General features: G+C 42.7%; 1 protein-coding gene across 1 annotated transcript in view; it reads left to right on the top strand.

Moving 5' to 3' along the window:
* The window catches only part of SORCS3 (sortilin related VPS10 domain containing receptor 3), a gene marked incomplete at both ends in the record, with an annotated part of 585940 nt that overhangs the window by 419722 nt on the left and 145952 nt on the right, over positions 1-20266 (top strand). The window contains one exon of the mRNA XM_082855021.1: positions 15156-15220. Within this exon, the coding sequence (XP_082711147.1) occupies positions 15156-15220 (65 nt within the window). The remainder of the gene's footprint in view (positions 1-15155; positions 15221-20266) is intronic.

Raw genomic sequence — 20266 nt, 5'->3', positions numbered from 1 at the left:
CTATAATAGTAAGCATTATATAGAGTTAAGTGTTGATATAAGCCTCTCTCTATTAGAAATGTTTATATGCATTTAGTTCATTTAGTTCTCATAAAAACAATGAGAAGGGTGCTATTATCATCTCCCCAGTGTGCAGATTAGAAAAATGCAGCAAGGAGAGGTTGAGTTAATTGCCTGTGATCCCACGGTGAGTAACTGACGCAGCTGAGACTAACTCAGAGCGTCTGATTCCAGAGTTCACGTTCTTAACTACCCGACTGATACATAAAAAGGAAACGCTTTTCAGCTTGATTCGTGAAGGTTGCTTTCCGAGCTCTAATGAGTGGTTCTCAACTCTGACTGCACATCCTTATCACCCAGGAGCATCTAAAAGCTATTGATTCCTGGATTATACTCCAGGCTAGTAGTTCTCAGAGTGTGATTCCTGACCGTTATCATCACACCATTTACGCGTTTGCTAAGAATGCAAATTCTTGAGCCCCACCCCAGACCCCCCAAATCCAAAACTCTGAGGGTAGAGCCCAGCATCTGTGTTTTAACAAAAAGATTCTGATGCAAATAAAATGTGAGCGGGGGGCTTCCCTGGTGGCACAGTGGTTGAGGGGTGCAGGGGACACGGGTTCGTGCCCCGGTTCGGGAGGATCCCACATGCCACGGAGCGGCTGGGCCCATGAGCCATGGCCGCTGAGCCTGCGCGTCCGGAGCCTGTGCTCCGCAACGGGAGAGGCCACAACAGTGAGAGGCCCGCGTGCCACCAAAAAAAAAAAAAAAAAAAAAAATGTGAGGGGATTATTGCTTCAGAGCAATGAAACCAGAATTTATGGAATTGGGATCTGTGAATTGGCATTCAGTATTTTTAGCAAGGTCCCCATGGGATTATAATGTCCAGCCAGGGTCAGGAAGCTTTCATGGAAAGTGGTATTGAGCTGGGCCATAAGCAGGGAATATGCAGACTGGGACAGAAGGAGTCTTCCAGGTGGAGGGGCAGTTTGAGCCAAGACATCAAGGGGGAGAATGTTTGTGGTGTGAATTGGAGAAACATGTTGAGATAAAATTATTTTGAAATTTAACAGTCTAGCGAATCGGTTTGTCAAGCAATTGTCCTTTGACTTCAGCAGTGTTTTACCCTCATTACCTCTCTCATGCGTACCCCAATGTCCAGTTTTCTTATTTCTGGGGAAGGTTTTGCTCTGGGATTCACATCCACAAGGAGAGAAAAGCACACAGCAGTTTAGCCCCACCACTTCCTCATGGCAGGCACGTATGCTACGAAGAGGCTGGCCTGAAGTTCAGAACTGGCTTCTAGACACAAGCTAGCTGTGTGTCTTTGGACAGTTGTGTGAAGCTCAGTTTTCTGATCTACTAAGTGAAGGGGTAGAAAGAGATCACGGTGTTTCACAGTTGCCGCGTCCAGCTCTCTTGGGCAATGTTGTGTCTGAGTGAGCCGTTCCCGGTTTCTGATAAGTTCGTGTTTGACCTGTTACACGTGTTAGGACTTGGAGACCATGTTTGAACAGAGGGTTTGGTTGCTGGAAAATAAGTTTGAAAGCTGCTTGACCTTTTCCAGGTACGTCCGTCGTAACATCTGTGAGCGCGCTGTTCCGAGAGCCAATTTCAGTTTCTTCCTTGGAGGCTTGGCCGTGGCTCCTTCTGTCCTTGTGTTTCCTTGCTCAGAACTCAGGAAGGCTCTCAGGTTTGGAGAATAATCCCTCTCCTTCCTCTCAGACTTTCACATGATTCTTGTGTGCTGGTGCGGAGCTTGGTAATTGTTATGAAATGAAATATCCCCAGGAGGAAACCACTTCACACATTATTCAGGTCTGTAGAGATCCCCCCCCACCCCGGCTTTTCTCACCAGTTGAGCAGTCTGCATGATAAAAAGGATCTGGAACATAGACCAGAAAGTGAGATCTCTTTTGAGCAGCAGTCCCTAACCATTTTTGGCACCAGGGACCGGTTTCGTGGAAGACAATTTTTCCACGGATGGGGGTGGTGTGGGCATAGTTCAGGCACAGGCTGCGGACCAGTATCGGTCCGAGGCCCAGGGGTTGTGGACCCCTGCTTCTGAGCATAAAAAAAGTTTTCTTGGAGACCCAGACATGAGCTGAAGGCTTACTCAGGGCTTTAGGAAGTTTGTATGCCTGAATGAAAGTGTTGTAATCATTCATTTGACACGTATTTATTGATTGTCTGTTATTCACTGTGAAAGAAATGTTGGTATAAGAACCAGCAAGAGGACCAGTGAGATGGCAACATACAAAGATCTCAGCCCAGTGTTGCTGGCTTTGAAGATGGAAAACTGAGGCCATGAGCCAGAGTGCTGGTGGTGTCTAGAAGCTGAAAAAGACAGGGGAATGGATTCTCCCCGGGACCTCTAGAAAACAACCCAGTCCTGTTGACACCTCACCTTTAGCCCAGTGGGACTGATTTTGCACTTCTGACTTCCAGAACCATTATAATAAACTAAAAATAATTAAAATTAAAAGATGATAATCAAAAAAAAAAAAAAAGAACCAGCAAAAACTGGTGAGGTCAAGGATTGTGCCCCATACGCAAAAAAAAAAAAGCACTTGCAGTCCAGTGTAATGATTTATCCACTGGAGAGGAGAGAATGGGGCCTTACAGGAGCCCTTCTCAAGGGTGGGTTCCCAGGATTTGTGAGATAAACCAGTCTGGAGAGTGAGAAAGTTGCCTGAACTGAGCTCCTTGGTAGCAGAACTTTTCTTATCCAGTGCATAGAACAATGCTGTGACTATATTAGGCACTTAACAAATGTAGAAGGAAGTTACAGGGGAGGGAAGAAGGCAGGCAGGAAAGCAGACTAGTTCATACTGTCCCTCAAATGAAAAATAGTAATAGCTAAAAGGTAAAAAATGCTTTCTGTGTGTCAGGCACTGTTCTAAGTATTTACTGCTTAGCTCGTTTGACCCCCCTGACTCTATGAAGCAGGTATTATTATAGTCCCATTTTACAGATGTGGAAACTAAAAGTCCTTATTGGCGTATGTGGGCAAATGTGATGGGGAGTTTGCACAGCGTTTGATCCTAGTTCTCCACTGGAAAAGATTAGTTGTTTTCCAATCATGGGTGTTAGGTTTCAGAAGAAACTTGTGGTAGAAGAATTCACTACTGAGGAATTTAAAAATACTCATAAAGCCTTTCATAGATTCATATCTGTTATTGACACTTTAACTCTGTTTTGTTCTATTAAATTTTGTTTTATAGTCACTTAATTAAAACCAGGAATACAACATTACCAAAGAAAGGCACTATCCATGATTTGTTTTCATTTTGCATTAGTAATAACATATACTGATACAATTTCTTTTTACCATCTGATACTTTCTAGAAACTTTCAGGGAGGTTCCTTTCCTGTGATTTCAGTGGGATGCTTGCAAATTCATTTTTCCTTTGTTGCAAACATTAAGCACAGGGAGCTTGATCTGTGCCACGGCTGGTTCTGCACTAGATATTGTTTCTCATCCTCTGGTCCACCCTGGCCCCATTTTGGTCCTGGAAATGTGAAGGAACTTGGCTGCTAGAGATGGAAGAGGTGTCAGGGGCGCTTACTAACCTGCTTGGCATATCTGAGCAGACATGCCTCTCATCCCCTCCCATAGACTCATGACAGTTTCACAGTCCCTCTTATACATGTCTCGGCTCGTTCCATCCTCAGAGACCTAAAAGGGAGTCAAGCCCAAGTCCCCAGTTTTCCTTTCCTCAACTGTATTTGTCTTTCTTAAGGTTCTCTGCAAAAATTTCCATCTGCTACTCTTCTACCATCAGCCCGACATCCTTTTTCTATTCCCAACATTTTCTTCTTATTATCACCAGTATGAGTGACTCCCAGTTCATGTAAAATAGAACCAAAATTTTCTGAGATGTAGAATATGTATACACGACACCTTTATATTTCCTACAATGCTGATGGAGTTACATGTATGGGGAGAGCAGGCAATGGGGCACCATGGCTATGATCCTCAACTCTGGGAGAAATGACTGGGTTCAAAGCCTGTCTCTCCTCGCAACAGCTGGAAGAGTCAGCTTACAGGGGAGGTTAAGCTCCTGACTCAAGGCCACCTGTCTGGTTCAAGCCCTAGTTTTGCTGCTTCCTACCTGTGGACTTTCTCGGCCAAGTTACTTAAGCTTTCAATGCCTAGTTGGGCCCTTTTAAAATATGGAAAAAGAATGATTCCAGACTCATAGGATTGATATGTGGATTAAATGAGATCAGCATTTACATTTAAAATAGTGCCTGACATAAAGTACTCTCAATATCTGTGAATTATTATCATGTGACTTGAGGTATGTAACTTAATCTTTCTTATTATCCCCATTTTACTGAAGATGAAAATTAGATGAATGGTACCTTGAGGACTAATTAAGATAATGAATTAAAACACCAAACACAATACCTGGCATGTGAATGGTCCCAGTATCCATTGATACTTATCATTATTACCACGTGCGCTTTTCCAAACATTTCCACAAGTTTACGCCCTGCAGCTTTGCCCCCCCAATAACAACAAACAAATCGCTAAATGTCTGCATATTTATTGTATTTCTTCGCTTGCTGTATCTGTGTGCACGCTCCATTCATTAGGTTTTTAGAAGCGGGGACATCGTGGGGCTTTAAGATTAGGGACCTGACTGCTTCCACCTGGCAAATGTCAGATAGTTTTCTGGTGAGATGGTGTGGTCTAGAGTAGTTGGAGTTCGTGGGCATCTCAGCAGCGTTAGGGCTATAGGTGAGGACGTGAAATCTCCGCCTGCTTATATTTGCTGCCTTGTTAGCAGGGAAGCCACAGAGTTCAGGTATCAGCTAAGTGTGTCCAGGTAAGGCAGTGGTTCTCAACCGGGGGCAGTTTTGCCCCCAGGGGATAGTAGGCAACGTCCGGAGACAGTTTTGGTTGTCAGAACTGCAGGGCTGCTACTGCATCTAGTCGAGCCCAGGGCTGCTGCTGAATATCCCACAGTGCATAGGGCAGCCCCCACAATCAAGAGTTATCTGGTCCAAAATGTCAACAGTGCCCTTGTTGAGAAACTCTAGGCTAATGCCAGCAGTACTGCAGAAAGTGGGCAGTGGCATTCCTCTGTGAGCTAGACAAGGGCACGAGTATTCTCCTTACCCTCAGCACCCAACATCTTCTGCTCCACCTCTGGCCAGCTGAGCAACTTAATCTCTTTCCCTCTGGATCCAGGGACAGAGCAGCTTTGAAGTACAAATCTCTTATCCTTATCATTTAGTCTGAAGGTATGCCTAATCCTGAGTTGTGTGTGGTAGAAAACATTGGAGAAAAATAATTAAAGTCTCTGTCCTTAGGAAGCTCACTGTCTGATGGGTTGTATATTAATAAGACCCATTCTTTTTGTAGTTGATGGTCTAAGCAGATAAATATTGCAGACACACTCACAAAGGTGCGTTATGGGCTTATGTGGATAAACGGGCTGCAAAGTTGGAGCGGGACTAAGAAACAAGTGGTATTAATCAAGGCTCTCCAGAGAAACAGAACCAATAGGATAAACAACCAATACACTTACAACCATTCTGTACCCATTTAACCATTCTGTTTTACATTTTCAGTACAGCATTCAATAAATTAAATGAGATATTAAACACTTCATTATAAGATAGGCTTTGTGTTAGATGATTTTGACCACCTGTAGGCTAATGTAAGTGTTCTGAGCACATTTAAGGTAGGCTAGGCTAAGCTGTGATATTCAGTAGCTTAGGTGTACTAAATGCATTTCAATTTGATATTTGCAACTTTCCATGGGTCCATCAGAACATAAACCCATCGTGAGTTGAGGAAGATCTCTACTGTTGAATTCAGCTTGCTAGATCATTTGTTGTGGAGCTTTGCGTCGTCTGTAATTTTCTTGTAGTATCCTTTACTGGCTTTGGTATCAGGGTGACGCTGGCCTTGTAAAATGGGTTTGGAAGTATTTCTTCCTCTTCTAACTTTTTGGAAGAGTTTGTGAAAGACTGGTATTAGTTCTTCTTTAAATGATTGTTAAAAGTCACTAATGAAGCCATCTGGCCCTGAACTTTCCTTTGTTGGGAGGTTTTTGATTATCAGTTCAGTCTTCTTACTAGTAACTGGTCTGTTCAGATTTTCTGTTTCTTCATGATTCAGTCTTGGTAGATTGTATGTTTCTAGGAATTTATCCATTTTTTCTGTGTTGTCCAATATGTTGTCTTATAACCGTTCATAGTAGTCTCTTATAAGCCTTTGCATTTTTGTGGTGTCAGTTATAATGTCTCTTCTTTCATTTATAATTTTATTTATTTGAGTCTTTCTTTTTCTTGGTAAATCTAGCTAAAGATTAGTCTATTTTGGTTAACTTAAAAACAGCTCTTAGTTTCACTGATCTTTTCTATTGTCTTTTTAGCCTTAGTTTCTTTCATTTCTGCTCTGATCTTTGTTATTAACTTCCTTCTAATAATTTTAGGGTTAGTTTAGTCTTTTTTTGTTAGTTTCTCTAGGTGTAAAGTTAGATTGTTTATTTTGAGGTCTTTTTTCTCTTAATGTAGGCATTTATTGCCATGCATTTGCATCTTAGACTGTCTCTGATGCACCCTGTAAGATTTGCTATGTTGTGCTTCCATTTTCATTTGTCTCAAGATAGTTTTTGGTTCCTCTTTTGATTTCTTCCTTGATTTATTGGCCGTTTAGGAGCATGTTGTTTCATCTCCATATATTCGTGAATTTCCTCTTTTCTTCTTGTAATTGCTTTCTAGTTTCATACCGTTGTGGTTGGAAAAAGATGCTTGATATGATCTCATCGTTTTACATTTATTCAGACTTTTTTGAGTCCTAACATATGATCTATCCTGTGGAATGTTCCATGTGCACTTGAGAAGAATGTGATTTTGCTGCTGTTGGATACAATGTTCTATATACAGTAGTTCCCCCTTTTCCATGGGGGATGCATTTTAAGACTCCCGGTAGATGCCTGAAACCATGGATAGTATCAAACCCCCTCTATAATATGTTTTGCTCCTATGCATACATACCTATGATAAAGTTTAATTTATAAATTATACACAGTAAGAGATTAACAACAATAACTGATAATAAAATAGAACAATTGTAACAAATACTGTAATAAAAGTTGTGTGAATGTGGTTTCTTTCTCTCAAAAGATCTTATGGTACAAATTTAATGCCTTTCCCATCTTAACTAAGCATTTACCATGCGCTGTAGCCATAACTGTTGCAGTTTGAAGTGCAACAGCAAAACCAGCATGAATTTCTTTTTTCCTTCCTCAAAGTTTCATAAATAGAAGCTTCATTCTTCCTGTAGATCTTAGGAACCTCAGCATATCATTTTTTTCTTTCCTTTATTAAATTGAAACCTTTCACCTTTTCACTTAAAGGAAGAATTTTATGGCTTTTCTTTGGCATATTTGAATCGCCAACATCACTACTCTTGAACTGTAGGGCCATTATTAACTAACAAAAGGGATATTTGAACACAAGTACTGTGATGCCTTGACAATCACTTTGGTAACCAAGACAGCTACTAAATGAGTAATGGGCGAGGTGTGCTGGACAAAGGGATGATTCACTTCCAAGGTGGGATGGAGCGAGTGCAGTGTTTCGTCATGCTATTCATACAGCATGCAATTTAAAACTTACAAATTGTTTATTTCTGGAATTTTTCATTTAATATTTTTGGACCACATTGACCTCCAGTAACTCAAATCACAGAAAGTGAAAGGATAAGAGGGGGGACTACTGTATGTCTGTTAGGTCCGTGTGGTCTAAAGTGTAGCTTAAATCCAATGTTTCCTTCTTGACTTTCTGTCTGAACAATCCATCCACTGGTAAAAGTGGGGTATTGAAGTCCCCTGACATTATTGTATTACTATTTCTTCCTTCAGATCTTTTAATACTTGCTTTATATATTTAGGTTCTCCTGTATTGGCATAAATATTTCAAATAATATATCCTCTTGATGAATTGCCCCCTTTCTTATTATATAATGACCTTCTTTGTCTCTTACAGTTTTTGGCTTAAAGTCTATTTCATCTGATATAAGAATAGCTTCTTCTGCTTTTCTTTCCATGTGCCTGCAATATATTTTTCAATTTCTTCACTTTCAATCTATGTGTTTTTTTTAATGCTGAAGTGAGTCTTTTGGAGGTACATATAGTTAGGTCTTGTTTTCTTTATTCATTCAGCTATCCTTTGTCTTTTGTTTGGGGAATTTAGTCTTTTGACATTTGAAGTAATTATTGATGGTCAGACTTACCATTACCATTTTGTTAAATGTTCTCTTGCTCTGTAATTCCGTTTTTCCTTGCTTCATCTCTTGCTCTTTTCCTCTGTGATTTGATGATTTTCTGTAGTGGAAAGTTTGGATTCCTTTTTCTTTTTCTTTTGCGTACCTACTGTATGCTTTTGGTTGGTGGTTAACGTGAGGCTTAGATAAAACATCTTCTATTTGTAACAGTCTGTGCTAATAGCTTCAAACACATACAAAAGCACCCCCCCTTTTGCATTTTATGTTTTGATGTCACAATTTGCATCATTTACATTGTGTATTCATTAACAAATTAATGTTGTTATAACTTTAATATTTTTGTCTTTTAATCTTCGTAGTAGACTTATCAATGATTTACCCACCACCATTAGAATAACAGCATATTCCGAAAGTAACTGTATTTTTACCTTTACCAGTGAATTTCATGCTTTTGTATATTTTTCTATTATTAATTAGTGTTATTTAATTTCAGCTGGAAAAACTCCGTTTAACATTTCTTGTAAAGCTGATCTAGTGGTAATGACCTCCTAGAGTGTTTATTTGTCTAGAAAACTCTTTATCTTTCTATCAATTCTGAAAGACAGCTTTGCTGGGTAGAATGTTCTTGGTTGGCGGGTTTTTTTCTTTGTTTTTTTCCTTCAGTACTTTTAATATATCATCCCACTCCCCTCTGGCCTGCTGAGTTTTTGCTGAAGAGTATGCTGATAGTCTTATGGGAGTTCCCTTGTATGTAACAAATTGTTTTTCTCTTTCTGTTCTTGTGATTCTCTCTTCGTATTCAGCTTTTGGTCATATACATTAATTATACTGTTTGGTCATATACATTAATTACAATGTATCTGTGTAGAGTCCTCTTCAGATTCATCTTATCTGGAACTTTCTATGTTTCCTGGTTCTGCCTGTCTGTTACGTTCCCCCAGTTAGGGAAGTTTTCAGCCATTATTTCCTCAATTAAGTTTTCTATCCCTTTCTCTTTTCTCCTTCTTGGACCCCTGTAATGAGAACGTTAGTCTACTTGATGTTGTCCCATAAGTCCCTTAAGCGATCTTCACTCTTTTTTTTCTTTTTTCATTTTTGCACCTCTAGTTGTATGAATTCCACTTCCCTGTCTTAGACTTCGCTGATTCTTTCTTTCAACTCATCTATCTTTTGTTGACCCCTGTATTGAATTTTCAGTTCAATTATTTTCTTCTTCAGTTCTATGATTTCCGTTTGGTACTTTTTCATAGTTCTGTCTCTTTGTTGAAATTCTCTCTGTCTTCATGCATTGCTCTCCTGACCCTGGTAGGCATCTTTGTGACAGTTGCTTTGAACACCCTACCAGATAAATAACTTACCTCCATTTTATTAAGATATGTTTCTAGACATTTATCTTGTCCTTTTGTTTGTAACATATTTGTCTGTTCCTTCATTTTTCTTGAGTCTGTGTTGTTCTCTGAGCATTAGATAGATCAGCACAAGATGCGTCTCCCAGTCTTGACAGAGTGATCTCCTGTGGGAGATGAACCTCATTGATCAGCTTGACGGAGCTCATAGTTGTCTCTCAAACTTTTGTGATTGTCCAAGCCTTCTTCTTTGTCCTTAGTGGCTCCCAGTAGTTAAGGGTGTGCCAAGACCTATCAGTGATCCAGGGGGAGGAGTGCAGTCAGCAGCTAGATGCAGGCTGATGAGAAGCTGGACCCTCAGGCAGCAGCTAAGAAAGTATGTAATTTAGCCCCTTCCAGGGAGAAACAAGGCAATGGCATTTTTGCCTGCTCCCTCTGTGCTTCCTGTTGGTATATAGCTGCAGGGGTGGGTGTGCTCCTGTGCCCATAATAACTGTTTGTTTGTTGCAGTCCTTGTGCCTCTCGAATGTAAGGCCCATTGGTTATTAGAGCCAGGTGTTTCAGGGGCTCATCCTTCATGAAGTTGTCACAAGAGCTGGGGTGCCAGATATGTATACAACCTCCTTTCAGGGAGACACTGGTGACTTGGTTTTATTATTGGAGTGGCCTGGAAGGAGAAGATGGGAGGAGTGTCTGCAACCTTCATCAGTCTTTGAGGAGGACCACAGCCCTGAGGTGCCTGCTAAGTTAGAAGCCCCAGGTGGCAGTGGCAGCTTTTTTTTTTTTTTTTTTTTTTGCGGGCCTCTCACCGTTGTGGCCTCTCCCGCTGCGGAGCACAGGCTCCGGACGCGCAGGCTCAGCGGCCATGGCTCACGGGCCCAGCCGCTCCGCGGCATGTGGGATCTTCCCAGACTGGGGCACGAACCCGTGTCCCCTGCATCGGCAGGCGGACTCTCAACCACTGCGCCACCACGGAAGCCCCAGCTTTTAAAGTATCCACATAAAAACCTTTATCAGGGAAAGATGGGGAGCTGGGCGGTTTTTTGTCTGCTCCTTCTGTGCTGAACCTCAGGGAGATAGATTGTTAAGAACTGCTTCTTTGTTTGTTACAGTTCCATGGGACTCATGAATGGCAGCTCCACTGGCTGTCAAAGCCAGGAAGTCTGGGGACCCATCGCATAGGTGGCGGCCCTAAAAGCTGGGGTGCAGTCATGTATGAGCTCCTTCCAGGGAGATACTGGCAACTTGGGGAGGACCGGAGGCAGAAGGTGGGAGGGATATTTGTTGGCTTTCTCTGTCTCTGGGGAGATTCACATGCAGTCTCTAGAAGCCTGCTAAATTAGAAGACGGGCCCTCAGGCAGCAGCTGTTATAGTATTCAGATAACACTTGCAGGGAAAGACGGGGAGATGGGTGATCCTGCCTGCTCCCTCTGCACTCGGCCCTGGGGCAACAGCTGCATCAGTGCTCGTGCACCCGTTAAGGATTGCGTCTTTGTTTGCTATCGTCTTGGGGACACAAGCCCCGCTGGCTTTTAGAGTCAGGTGTTTCGGGGTCTGTCCCTCTGTTGCAACTCTTAAAATTTGGGATGCTAGATGGGGACTCCAAACCCTTTGCTCCTCAGGGAGAACATGAGAGTTGATGGTTCACTTCCAACTGTGTGGTCGTGTGCCAGGGGTGGGGTTTATGGTGAGAGTGTGTCTTAGCCTTTTCTACCCTTAGCCTTTTCGATGTGGGTATTTTCTCATTCATCTGATGTGTAGAAGTTACTCAACTAGTTTCTGGATCTCTTTCAGAGGGAATTTACATCCACGTATACATTTGGTGTATCCATGGGAGGAAGGGAGCTCAGGGGTCTCCTGTGTTGCCATTTTGGCCTACCCTGTCCGTTTCTTTCTGAATCTCTGTCTGTCTGTCTCTCTCTTTGCTGTGTGTCTATCTCATCTCTGTCTTGCCCACTATCTTCCTATCACCCTTTGTAGCCCCGTCTCTCTGTTAAGCTACCTGTCCCAGTGTCAACTCTCTTTTCTTTTTCTATGTGTAGCTACATTGCTCCTTTAGACCTATTCTTCCTATCAGGGAACATTTCTCCCAAGAGTTCTGACTTGATGATCAGAGAGGAAAGGCAGTTTTTTCCTGCCAGCTCAGTTAGAGAAATCCTGAGGAGTCCTCTAAACTGTCCTGGCATGTTCTGACCACCACAGCCAAGATGTCTCATGATCACGCTGGATCATGTGCCATCCTGGGGCATCAGAGGGATGGGCTCCTGTGATTGACCACCCTGGACAAAGCACATGGCGTGAGTTGGGTAGAACAGTCCTGCAAAGGATGGAAGGGTTGTAGGGGTGCTAAGGCAACCATGACCAGAGGTGTCCACTCTCGGGAGCCAAGACCGACTCCAGAGAAACAAACACACAACTTAATAACAATACAAGTGCTGGAGGATGTTCAGTCTTGATTCTGAATTCTCTAGCAGTTCAAAGATGGGAGAGCTAGAGTAATCAAGGAAGACTTCCAGGAGGACCTGATTCTTGGTTTTAACCTTAAAAGGTGTGTAAGATTTAGAGAGGTGGAAAGGAGTGAGCAATCCTGGATGAAGGAGCAGTTTCTGTGCTTGTTTTATTGGTGGTGTTTGCCTTGTTTCAAGCTCCTAAGAGGCAAGGACTTTTCTTTTGTTAAAGAACATAGTGCTCGATGCCCGTAGTTAGACTGTCATTATGGTTCCAGTTCTGACCATCCTACCCTGCCATTGACCTTGGGGGAGGATAGAAGAATAATACCTGAGAGGCCTCTAGTTCTAAGAATACCAACTTGCTTATAAAGAAGCAGGGAGGCTGTGGAACAGAGGTGTCCATATAGTCCCTTCTGTGTGTCTGACCTCAAGTGAGTTTCACATCGGAATTTTGTCATTGTCATGGGCAGATTGGATTGTTCATTAATTCAGTAAATATATCAGTAGCACCTAATATATACTAGGCACTTAGGTGCCAAGGATTCAAAGATAAATAGACAGAATCCTACTTCTTTGAAGTTTATATCCAAGTACAGAATTCACGGAAGTGCAATTACATGCGACGTGATTGAGTCATGCAAAGCAGTGGTTCTAAGACTTGGCTGTGCATGGAAATAACCTGGGAGCTTTCAAAATTACGGATGCCAGGGCTTCCCTGGTGGTGCAGTGGTTAAGAATCCGCCTGCCAATGCAGGGGAACACGGGTTCGAGCCCTGGTCCAGGAAAATCCCACATGCCACAGAGCAACTAAGCCCGTGCACCACAACTACTGAGCCTGCACTCCACAGCCCGCGAGCCACAACTCCTGAAGCCTGCGCGCCTAGAGTCCATGCTCCGCAACAAGAGAAGCCCGTGCACGGCAACGAAGAGTAGCTCCCGCTCGCCACAACTAGAGAAAGCCTGTGCACAGCAACAAAGACCCAATGCAGCCAAAATAATAAATAAATTAAATAAATTTAAATTAAAAAAAAATGCGGGGCTTCCCTGTTGGTGCAGTGGTTGAGAGTCCACCTGCCGATGCAGGGGACATGGGTTCGTTCCCCGGTCCGGGAGGATCCCACATGCCGCGGAGCGGCTGGGCCCATGAGCCACGGCCGCTGAGCCTGCGCGTCCGGAGCCTGTGCTCCGCAACGGGTGAGGCCACAACAGTGGGAGGCCCACGTACCACAAAAACAAAAAATAACAAACAAAACAACAACAACAACAAAAATGCGGATGCCTTGAGCTTATCCCAAAGGTTTTGATTTCATTGGTTTGGGGAGGGGCCCAGGCATCTGGATGTTTCACAGCTCCCCCAGTGGCTCTCGTGAGCAGCCAGGTTTGAGAACCACCAAGGTTAGGATGCTGTGGAAGCAGATAAAGGTTCTTCAGTGAGATGAGGGATGGATAGGCTGCTGGAGGGATGAGACCCACTGAGCATTGAAGGAAAGGGGAGAGGGAGCTGGAGAAGGGAAGGGGCAGGGAGAGAGTTGCATCTAAAGGACATTGCAAGCAGAGGGGAGAAGAGCCAAGAAGGCTGGGAGCTGCTCTCGATGGAGAAGTCTCAGTCAGTCAGTCAGTCTCTCTAGTTCTGGCCTAAGTCCCCGTGTCGTCTTAGGTACATATCCATTTCTCTGTGCCACAGTTTCCCATTCAGTCAAATATAACTAATGATACCTGTTCTCCTTACCTTAGGCATCAAATGAGGTGAGGAAAAATGAAAAGATAGTGTATCAGTGATCACTGGGAAAAAATACAACATTAGAGTAAAACGTCTTTTATTCAGTATTTTTTGGGGAAAGAAGTATTTTACATAAATGAACTTTTAAAGCAACTGAAATTTAGCCATTCAAGACAATAATCATTAACAAATAAAAATCATTTCATTTTTCCTAACATAGGTCATTTGCAACCCTATTTTCTTAGAGTAAACTGATATCATTAGCCTCCTGCTTCCTGTTCTCTGCATTCAGCCCCTCAGCAGAGATGTCAGATACTGAACCGTGCTATACAGCTATGGCCTCAGCATCAGAAGAAGTGTAGTAGATTTATGATGTAGAAGATTGGGTTTTGAGTTCTTCGGTCTGTTTTTCATAAGTTTTCAATTTGTCTTGCTATCTGGGTACCTTGCTTTTCATTGTTTTGAATTCTCCTTTTTCTTTCTGACTTGCTGCCTCTTCCCTATTGAGGACTGTAAAACCAGAAAACCAATCTTAGAATGAAATTTAAAAGTAAAACGACTGTGAGTCCAAGCTTGCTGGAGAGGGTGGATTATGTGATGTCTTTAGTGCATGAATGTTTTAATGTCTGTGCTGCCTTTTTTAGCTGACTTTCTGGGTCTTACTCTGGCCTGGATATCTCATGCAGGAGGTAGCTGACTGGGCTTTATGTGTGGGAGGTTGGAGGCCCACAGGAATTAGTTCGTCAGGATTCTCAGCCTTCCTTTTTCTGACTATTGACCATCAACCTTTAAAGTTTCCCACTCCTATCACCAGAATTGTGTCCCTGTTAGACCAGATTTTGAATGTTCGTCACCATTTATTGTTCACAAGGCAGAGGTAAGGAAGGGCAGATAGGTCCAAACTCAGGAGGGTAGGAGTGTCTGGAAGCAGATAGCCAGAACGGAGGCTAAACCACCTTCCCCAGGGGCAGAACGTGGGAGTAGCACACCCCAAGTGGGAGGGCAGAGGGGAAGGAAGTGGTGGAAATAACCGGGTGTGACAAGACTGGGGAAGTGGAAGGTATGAGGTGGGGAAGGGTTGAGGACAGAGGTTTAGACCAGCTTTACTATGGACATAGTACATTACTCTGTGCTCCTTTATGTTTTTTTGAGAGTTACTGACTCCGTGACACTGCTCCAAGACACATGAGTTGTGACCATTATAGGTGACAGCTGCTAGAGAGAGCCACCCTGCAGGGGCTGCAAGTCGCCATATTCTGTGGGTCCCCACAGTGCAAGACAGGCCATCTTGAGAAAGTGGCTTTCTGAGTAATAACCCTGAATGGTTCCCCACTTTGTTGTCTGCCATCCTCACGGTCACTGAGCTTCTGACTCTCCTTTCCTTCCCCAGGTCGGTGTCCGGATTGGATAAAGAGGCGGACTTGGTGCACATGGAAGTGCGGACAGCTGATGGATGTGAGTACTGAGGCCGCCAGGCTGGGCCCCGGGAAATCTGCCTGCAGGTCTCCCTCCTCCCCCAATTTGCATTTTAATGGCTTGGGAAGATGAAAAGCCCTGAGCTCCCTTACTGCTGTATGCATTTTATTTCCTAGAGTGGGGGAGAGGCCTCCAGTCCCAAGGGAGACATTTCATTGAAATAAACCCTTAGGAATGAATGTTCTGGGGATGGGAGTAAATGTGACCAATTTTGAGGCTCCTGTTAGTAATTTCCTGGCATCTTCAGTGTAATTCACATAGGGATGGCCGTAGCTCATCGTGGTATTTTGCATTCACATGGTGAATAAGATGATGCCAGCTTTAAAAAAATAAACTTTATACAGTCAAGATTACCAAAAAAAAAGTAACTGGACAAACTTTTTCCAGAATTGTTTGTTCATTCATTCAGCAAATATTGAGGGATGGCCTACCGTGTACCAGGCAAGATTCTTAGCCCTGGAGATACAGGGGTGAGCCAGACCTCTACTGTCCCCGCACATCAGCCATGGAATCCAGGACTTCAAACATTGACCCCTTTGTACATCATACACCTGTCTACATCTTGAACAGAATTTGACTGATAAAGTATCATTTTGCACCAACTTAAGTATCTTTAGGGCTCTTCCCTGTCCCAGAAAGATAAAATCAACTTAAATATGTGAAAATAGATGATAAATATGAAATCTGAAAAATATATGGAAATATAATTAGCATATACTAGATCACAAATAGAGCCAAATAATCCATGGAAATAATAGTGACCTAGGGGTGCAGCAGATCAAAGCACCGGACTGTGAGCTGAGGTCCTGGGTCCTCCCACCCACTAGCCATGAGACCATGAGACCCCCTAACCTCTCTGTGCTCTGGCTTCCTACTATCTGAGGATGCTCATCCTTGCCCTGCCTGCCTCGTAGGGTTATGGGTTGAATGTACAAACAGAAGGAGATTCTTTGTGACCTGGATGCAGGTATCGGATGTGCTTGTGCTTTGTCCATGGGAAGTCTACTGCTTTTGAGGCCAAACTCAGGTGTATGCTAGAAACATGCACTTTGGGGAATATATTTTATTTGCTTTATTTTTATTTTTAAAAGAGTTAGAAGGCAAATGACACTTGTTACTATATACCTGGTACTCTGCTGAGTTCCTTCCTTCCTTCCTTCCTTCCTTCCTTCCTTCCTCCCTCCTTCTTTCTTCCTTCCTTCCTTCCTTCCTTCCTTTCTTTCTTTCTCTCTTTCTTTCTTTCTTTCTTTCTTTCTCTCTTTCTCTCTTTCTCCGATGCAGCCAGGGATGAGGGATGACCTACACTATTTTTACATTTTCTTTTTTTAACAGAAGAGTTATATTTTAGGGAGGTAATGCCACATATTCAAATTCACTGATCGTAAGTGCGGTGAAGCCTAAATTCGAAATTACTCTTAGTGCTGAGAAAAAAAAAAACATGGAAAATTAGAGGACTAGTGGGATGGAGGGAGGGGTTTGAAGGAGCATAGCAGGAAAGCCAGAGGGGAGCAGACAGCAGCTCTCAGAAGATGACCCACAGACACGTTTTCAGGACAACCCCTGCCTTGGCTTTGCTTGTCATGTCAGCATTGTTAAGCTGTATATGTGATCTGTGGTGGTTGTAATATTTTAGAGTTGGAGGAAACTTTATATGCCTGTCTGACCTCCTACCTAGTGTAGGAATCCCTTCCCCCAGAATCTCTTATAGTGTGTCCTCAGGTTTCATGAGCTCAGGCTTAAGACATATCCTTTTCCACTGCTGGACAGCTCCTTTTTTTTTTTTAAGGTAATTTCTTACATAAAGCTCACACTTTCTGAAAGTTCAAGAATTCTGGTCCACATTGGGATAAGGCCTGTGGTACAGAACTGCTGTGAAATTTTATGGGATTAAAAATGCAAAACACATAGAAAAGTTCCTGGCCTATTGTCAAGAATTGAAAAAAGCAGACAGAAATATAACAGGGATAAATGTCATATGCCACACTTAGGTTAAAGTATAGTATATATTAATTCTGTGTCATTTTTTAGGTTTGTTTTTTTTGTTTTGTTTTGTTTTTTGTGGTACGCGGGCCTCTCACTGCTGTGGCCTCTCCCGTTGCGGAGCACAGTCTCCGGATGCGCAGGCTCAGCGGCCATGGCTCACGGGCCCAGCCGCTCCGCGGCACGTGGGATCTTCCCAGACCGGGGCACGAACCCGTGTCCCCTGCATGGCAGGTGGACTCTCAACCACTGCGCCACCAGAGAAGCCCTGGAGAGCTTTTAAAAACACACCTTCCGTATTTCTGACAAGCTCCCAGCTGATGCTGCTGGCCAGTAGACCCCGCTTTGATCACCACTGCACTGCACGAAGCTGTGGAGGGTGTGTAGGTAAATAGGACACAATCAGCACTGAGTAGCAGAGGCAGAGAAGTACACAGATTATTACTGCAATATAATGTGCCAAAGGCCATGGGGACTCTGTTTTGTCTCATGAAGAAAGTGCTATCTGTGCGAACCAAAAGGCAGGGTAACCCAGTCGCTGAGGAGCGACTGAAGGCTGCACTGAAGAGCCCATGGTTAAGTTTCATCTTGGGAGATGAGTTGGATTTTCCCAAGGGGGTGGTAGAAAAGGAGAGTGAGAAATTTATGCTAGACTTGTACTGTCCAATATGGTAGCCATTCAGTTACACGTGGTTACTGAACACTTGAGATGTGATGTCCAAATTGATGTGTGCCGTACGTGTGGAATACACACCAGATTTCAAAGACTTAATATGACTAAAATGATGGAAAATAGCCCATTAGTAATTTTTATATTAGTTACATGATGAAATCATAATATTTGGGGTTAAATCAAATATGTTAAATGTACACTTTTCTGTTTACCTTTTAAGTATGGCTACTGGGAAATTTAAAAGGTCATTAGTAGCTCCCATTGTGTATCCATTGCACAGGACTGCCCTAGACTGAGGGGCTGCAGGTGCAGCAGCACAGAGTGTGGCTCTTCAGTGCGTGGTGTGGCATTGACAGTCCTGTCTCCAAACCTGGCTCCCACACTCTGGAGCAAACCCAACATAAACAAGTCCCTTTTCTTGTTTCGGTGTAAGAATCTCCACTCTTCCCCAGTCCTGGTCCTCCCCTTTGGGAGTCAGACTTCCTTAAACTAAAGCCATTGAATTATCTCTTGCCTTGGCATGGTTTAAACAGGGCAGAGCCAACCAACTTGGTTAATAACAGTGTGAAACCTGTTTCTGCCATGAGATTCAGGATTCAAATGGCTTTTTCTCCCATTCCCTTCTGGAAATCATCTCTCTCTGAATGTCTCAATGTCCCCTGTGAATATTCATATTTATATTCATATTCATGTTCTCTCTCCCTCTCTCTCTCTCTCTCTCTTTCACTCAGTTACTCAGTCACACACACACACCTTCTCCATCAAAGAGACCATTGAGTGTCAATAGAAAGAGTATTAACTTGGTGCCCTAAGAGTTAAGTTGGAGAATTAACTCTGTCAATTACAGCCTGTTTAACCTGGACAATTTTTTTTTAAACTTTCTGTGAATCTTCTAGTGCTTCACATGTTTGAATACACAAATATAAGAGGTATTTTTATCATTTTTTTCATCAGTTGGATAACAAAGATCTTATTGTAGAGTAAAATTTACAATGAGGCAGATTTCAGTTCAATGAACAAAGGAGGAACAATGAAGAGGACCGCAAAATGGTGCAGACTGCTTTGTTAAGTAGTTGATTCCTGTTTATTGGAAATTTTCAGGCATAAGCTATATGGGGGCCTTGTGGGACACTGTAATAAGTGAAACTCGACATGAGCTCTAAGTTTTTAGACATCTAGACTTGAAATTTCTAGAATCAAAACCACAACACATAGACTACCGTTCCTTGTCCTGGTACTATTATCAACTCTCTTCATCAATTACTGCCCTTTCTCACTAAGCCAAGATAAAGCCCAGGACATCTTAACAGAGCATTCCAGGCAGTCATTAGTAATCAAATGGGCAAAACTATTAGCCCTGAAGTCTAAACTGTAGGTTCTAGATACATAGAATAATGGCTCTTAAAAAACTTTGGGTTACTGACAGTTTACTGACTAGTAAACTGTGTAACTCAGAGATCCAGCAGTATTCTAAGAACTCAGAGGCCAAGAAGAGGATAAGGGGGAGCTAAACCAACAGGATTGCAAGCCTTCTGTTCATTTAGACAAGGCACACTAAAATCTACTTGATATATTGAGAATATAGGATTGTTTTTGATAAAGGATCTCAGAATTTTAAAAAAGGGTTGGAATGGATTAGAAATTTTCAAACTGTATCACTCTCCAAAAAGCACCAAAATGTGTAACAATTTGCCCAAGGTTACATAGACAGTCAGTGACAGGGACTGAACCAGAATGTAGAGTCTGGTCTGATTCTCAGCCCGATTTTCCTTCCATGGTTCAAGTACATAACGATTAGGATCACTGGTTCTGGTGTCAAGTCGCCTGGGTTCAAATCCCAGAACCCTGGGGAGTATCAGGAATCCTAAAGTATTCAGGATCGCTGTGGTTTCTAAATGTCTGTAACTCTGCCAGGTTCCCCTTCTTTTCTAGAAGGAAAAGGCACTAGAATTCTCCCGTGAGCAAATCCATAAGCACAATAGGAAGGAATAGTCGCTACCTTTTCTTGCTTTGCTGATTTTTATCACCTACCTTGTCTCAGGTGCTGTGTTAGGCATTTGGAACAATGTCAGTATCCTTTGTTTTGCCCTGTGCCTACAAATAGTTTAGCCTCACTCCCCAGTCAAGGAAAAGGAGGCTTTTGGAAGCTAAATAACTTTTCAGAGTTTCTTGGAATCTGCTGGATTTCACTTATTTGCATTTGACAGTCAATGTTGTTATTTAAAATAAATAGCTCCTGGGTATTTCTCTAAGAAAAGACCTGAAGAGCTGAATTTGCTTTTTGTTCACAATTTTAATTCACTTTTTCAATTCTGACAATATTACCCAAAGGGATGGAAGTTGAGCGAATCATGGAAAGTTTTTTTTCTCTG

This window comes from Leucopleurus acutus, assembly GCF_964270905.1.
Source record: "Leucopleurus acutus genome assembly, chromosome: 14".
NCBI classification, from domain to species: Eukaryota; Metazoa; Chordata; class Mammalia; order Artiodactyla; family Delphinidae; genus Leucopleurus; species Leucopleurus acutus.
Note: the sequence above shows the minus strand (reverse complement) of the source record. Positions and strands in the feature narration are given on the sequence as shown.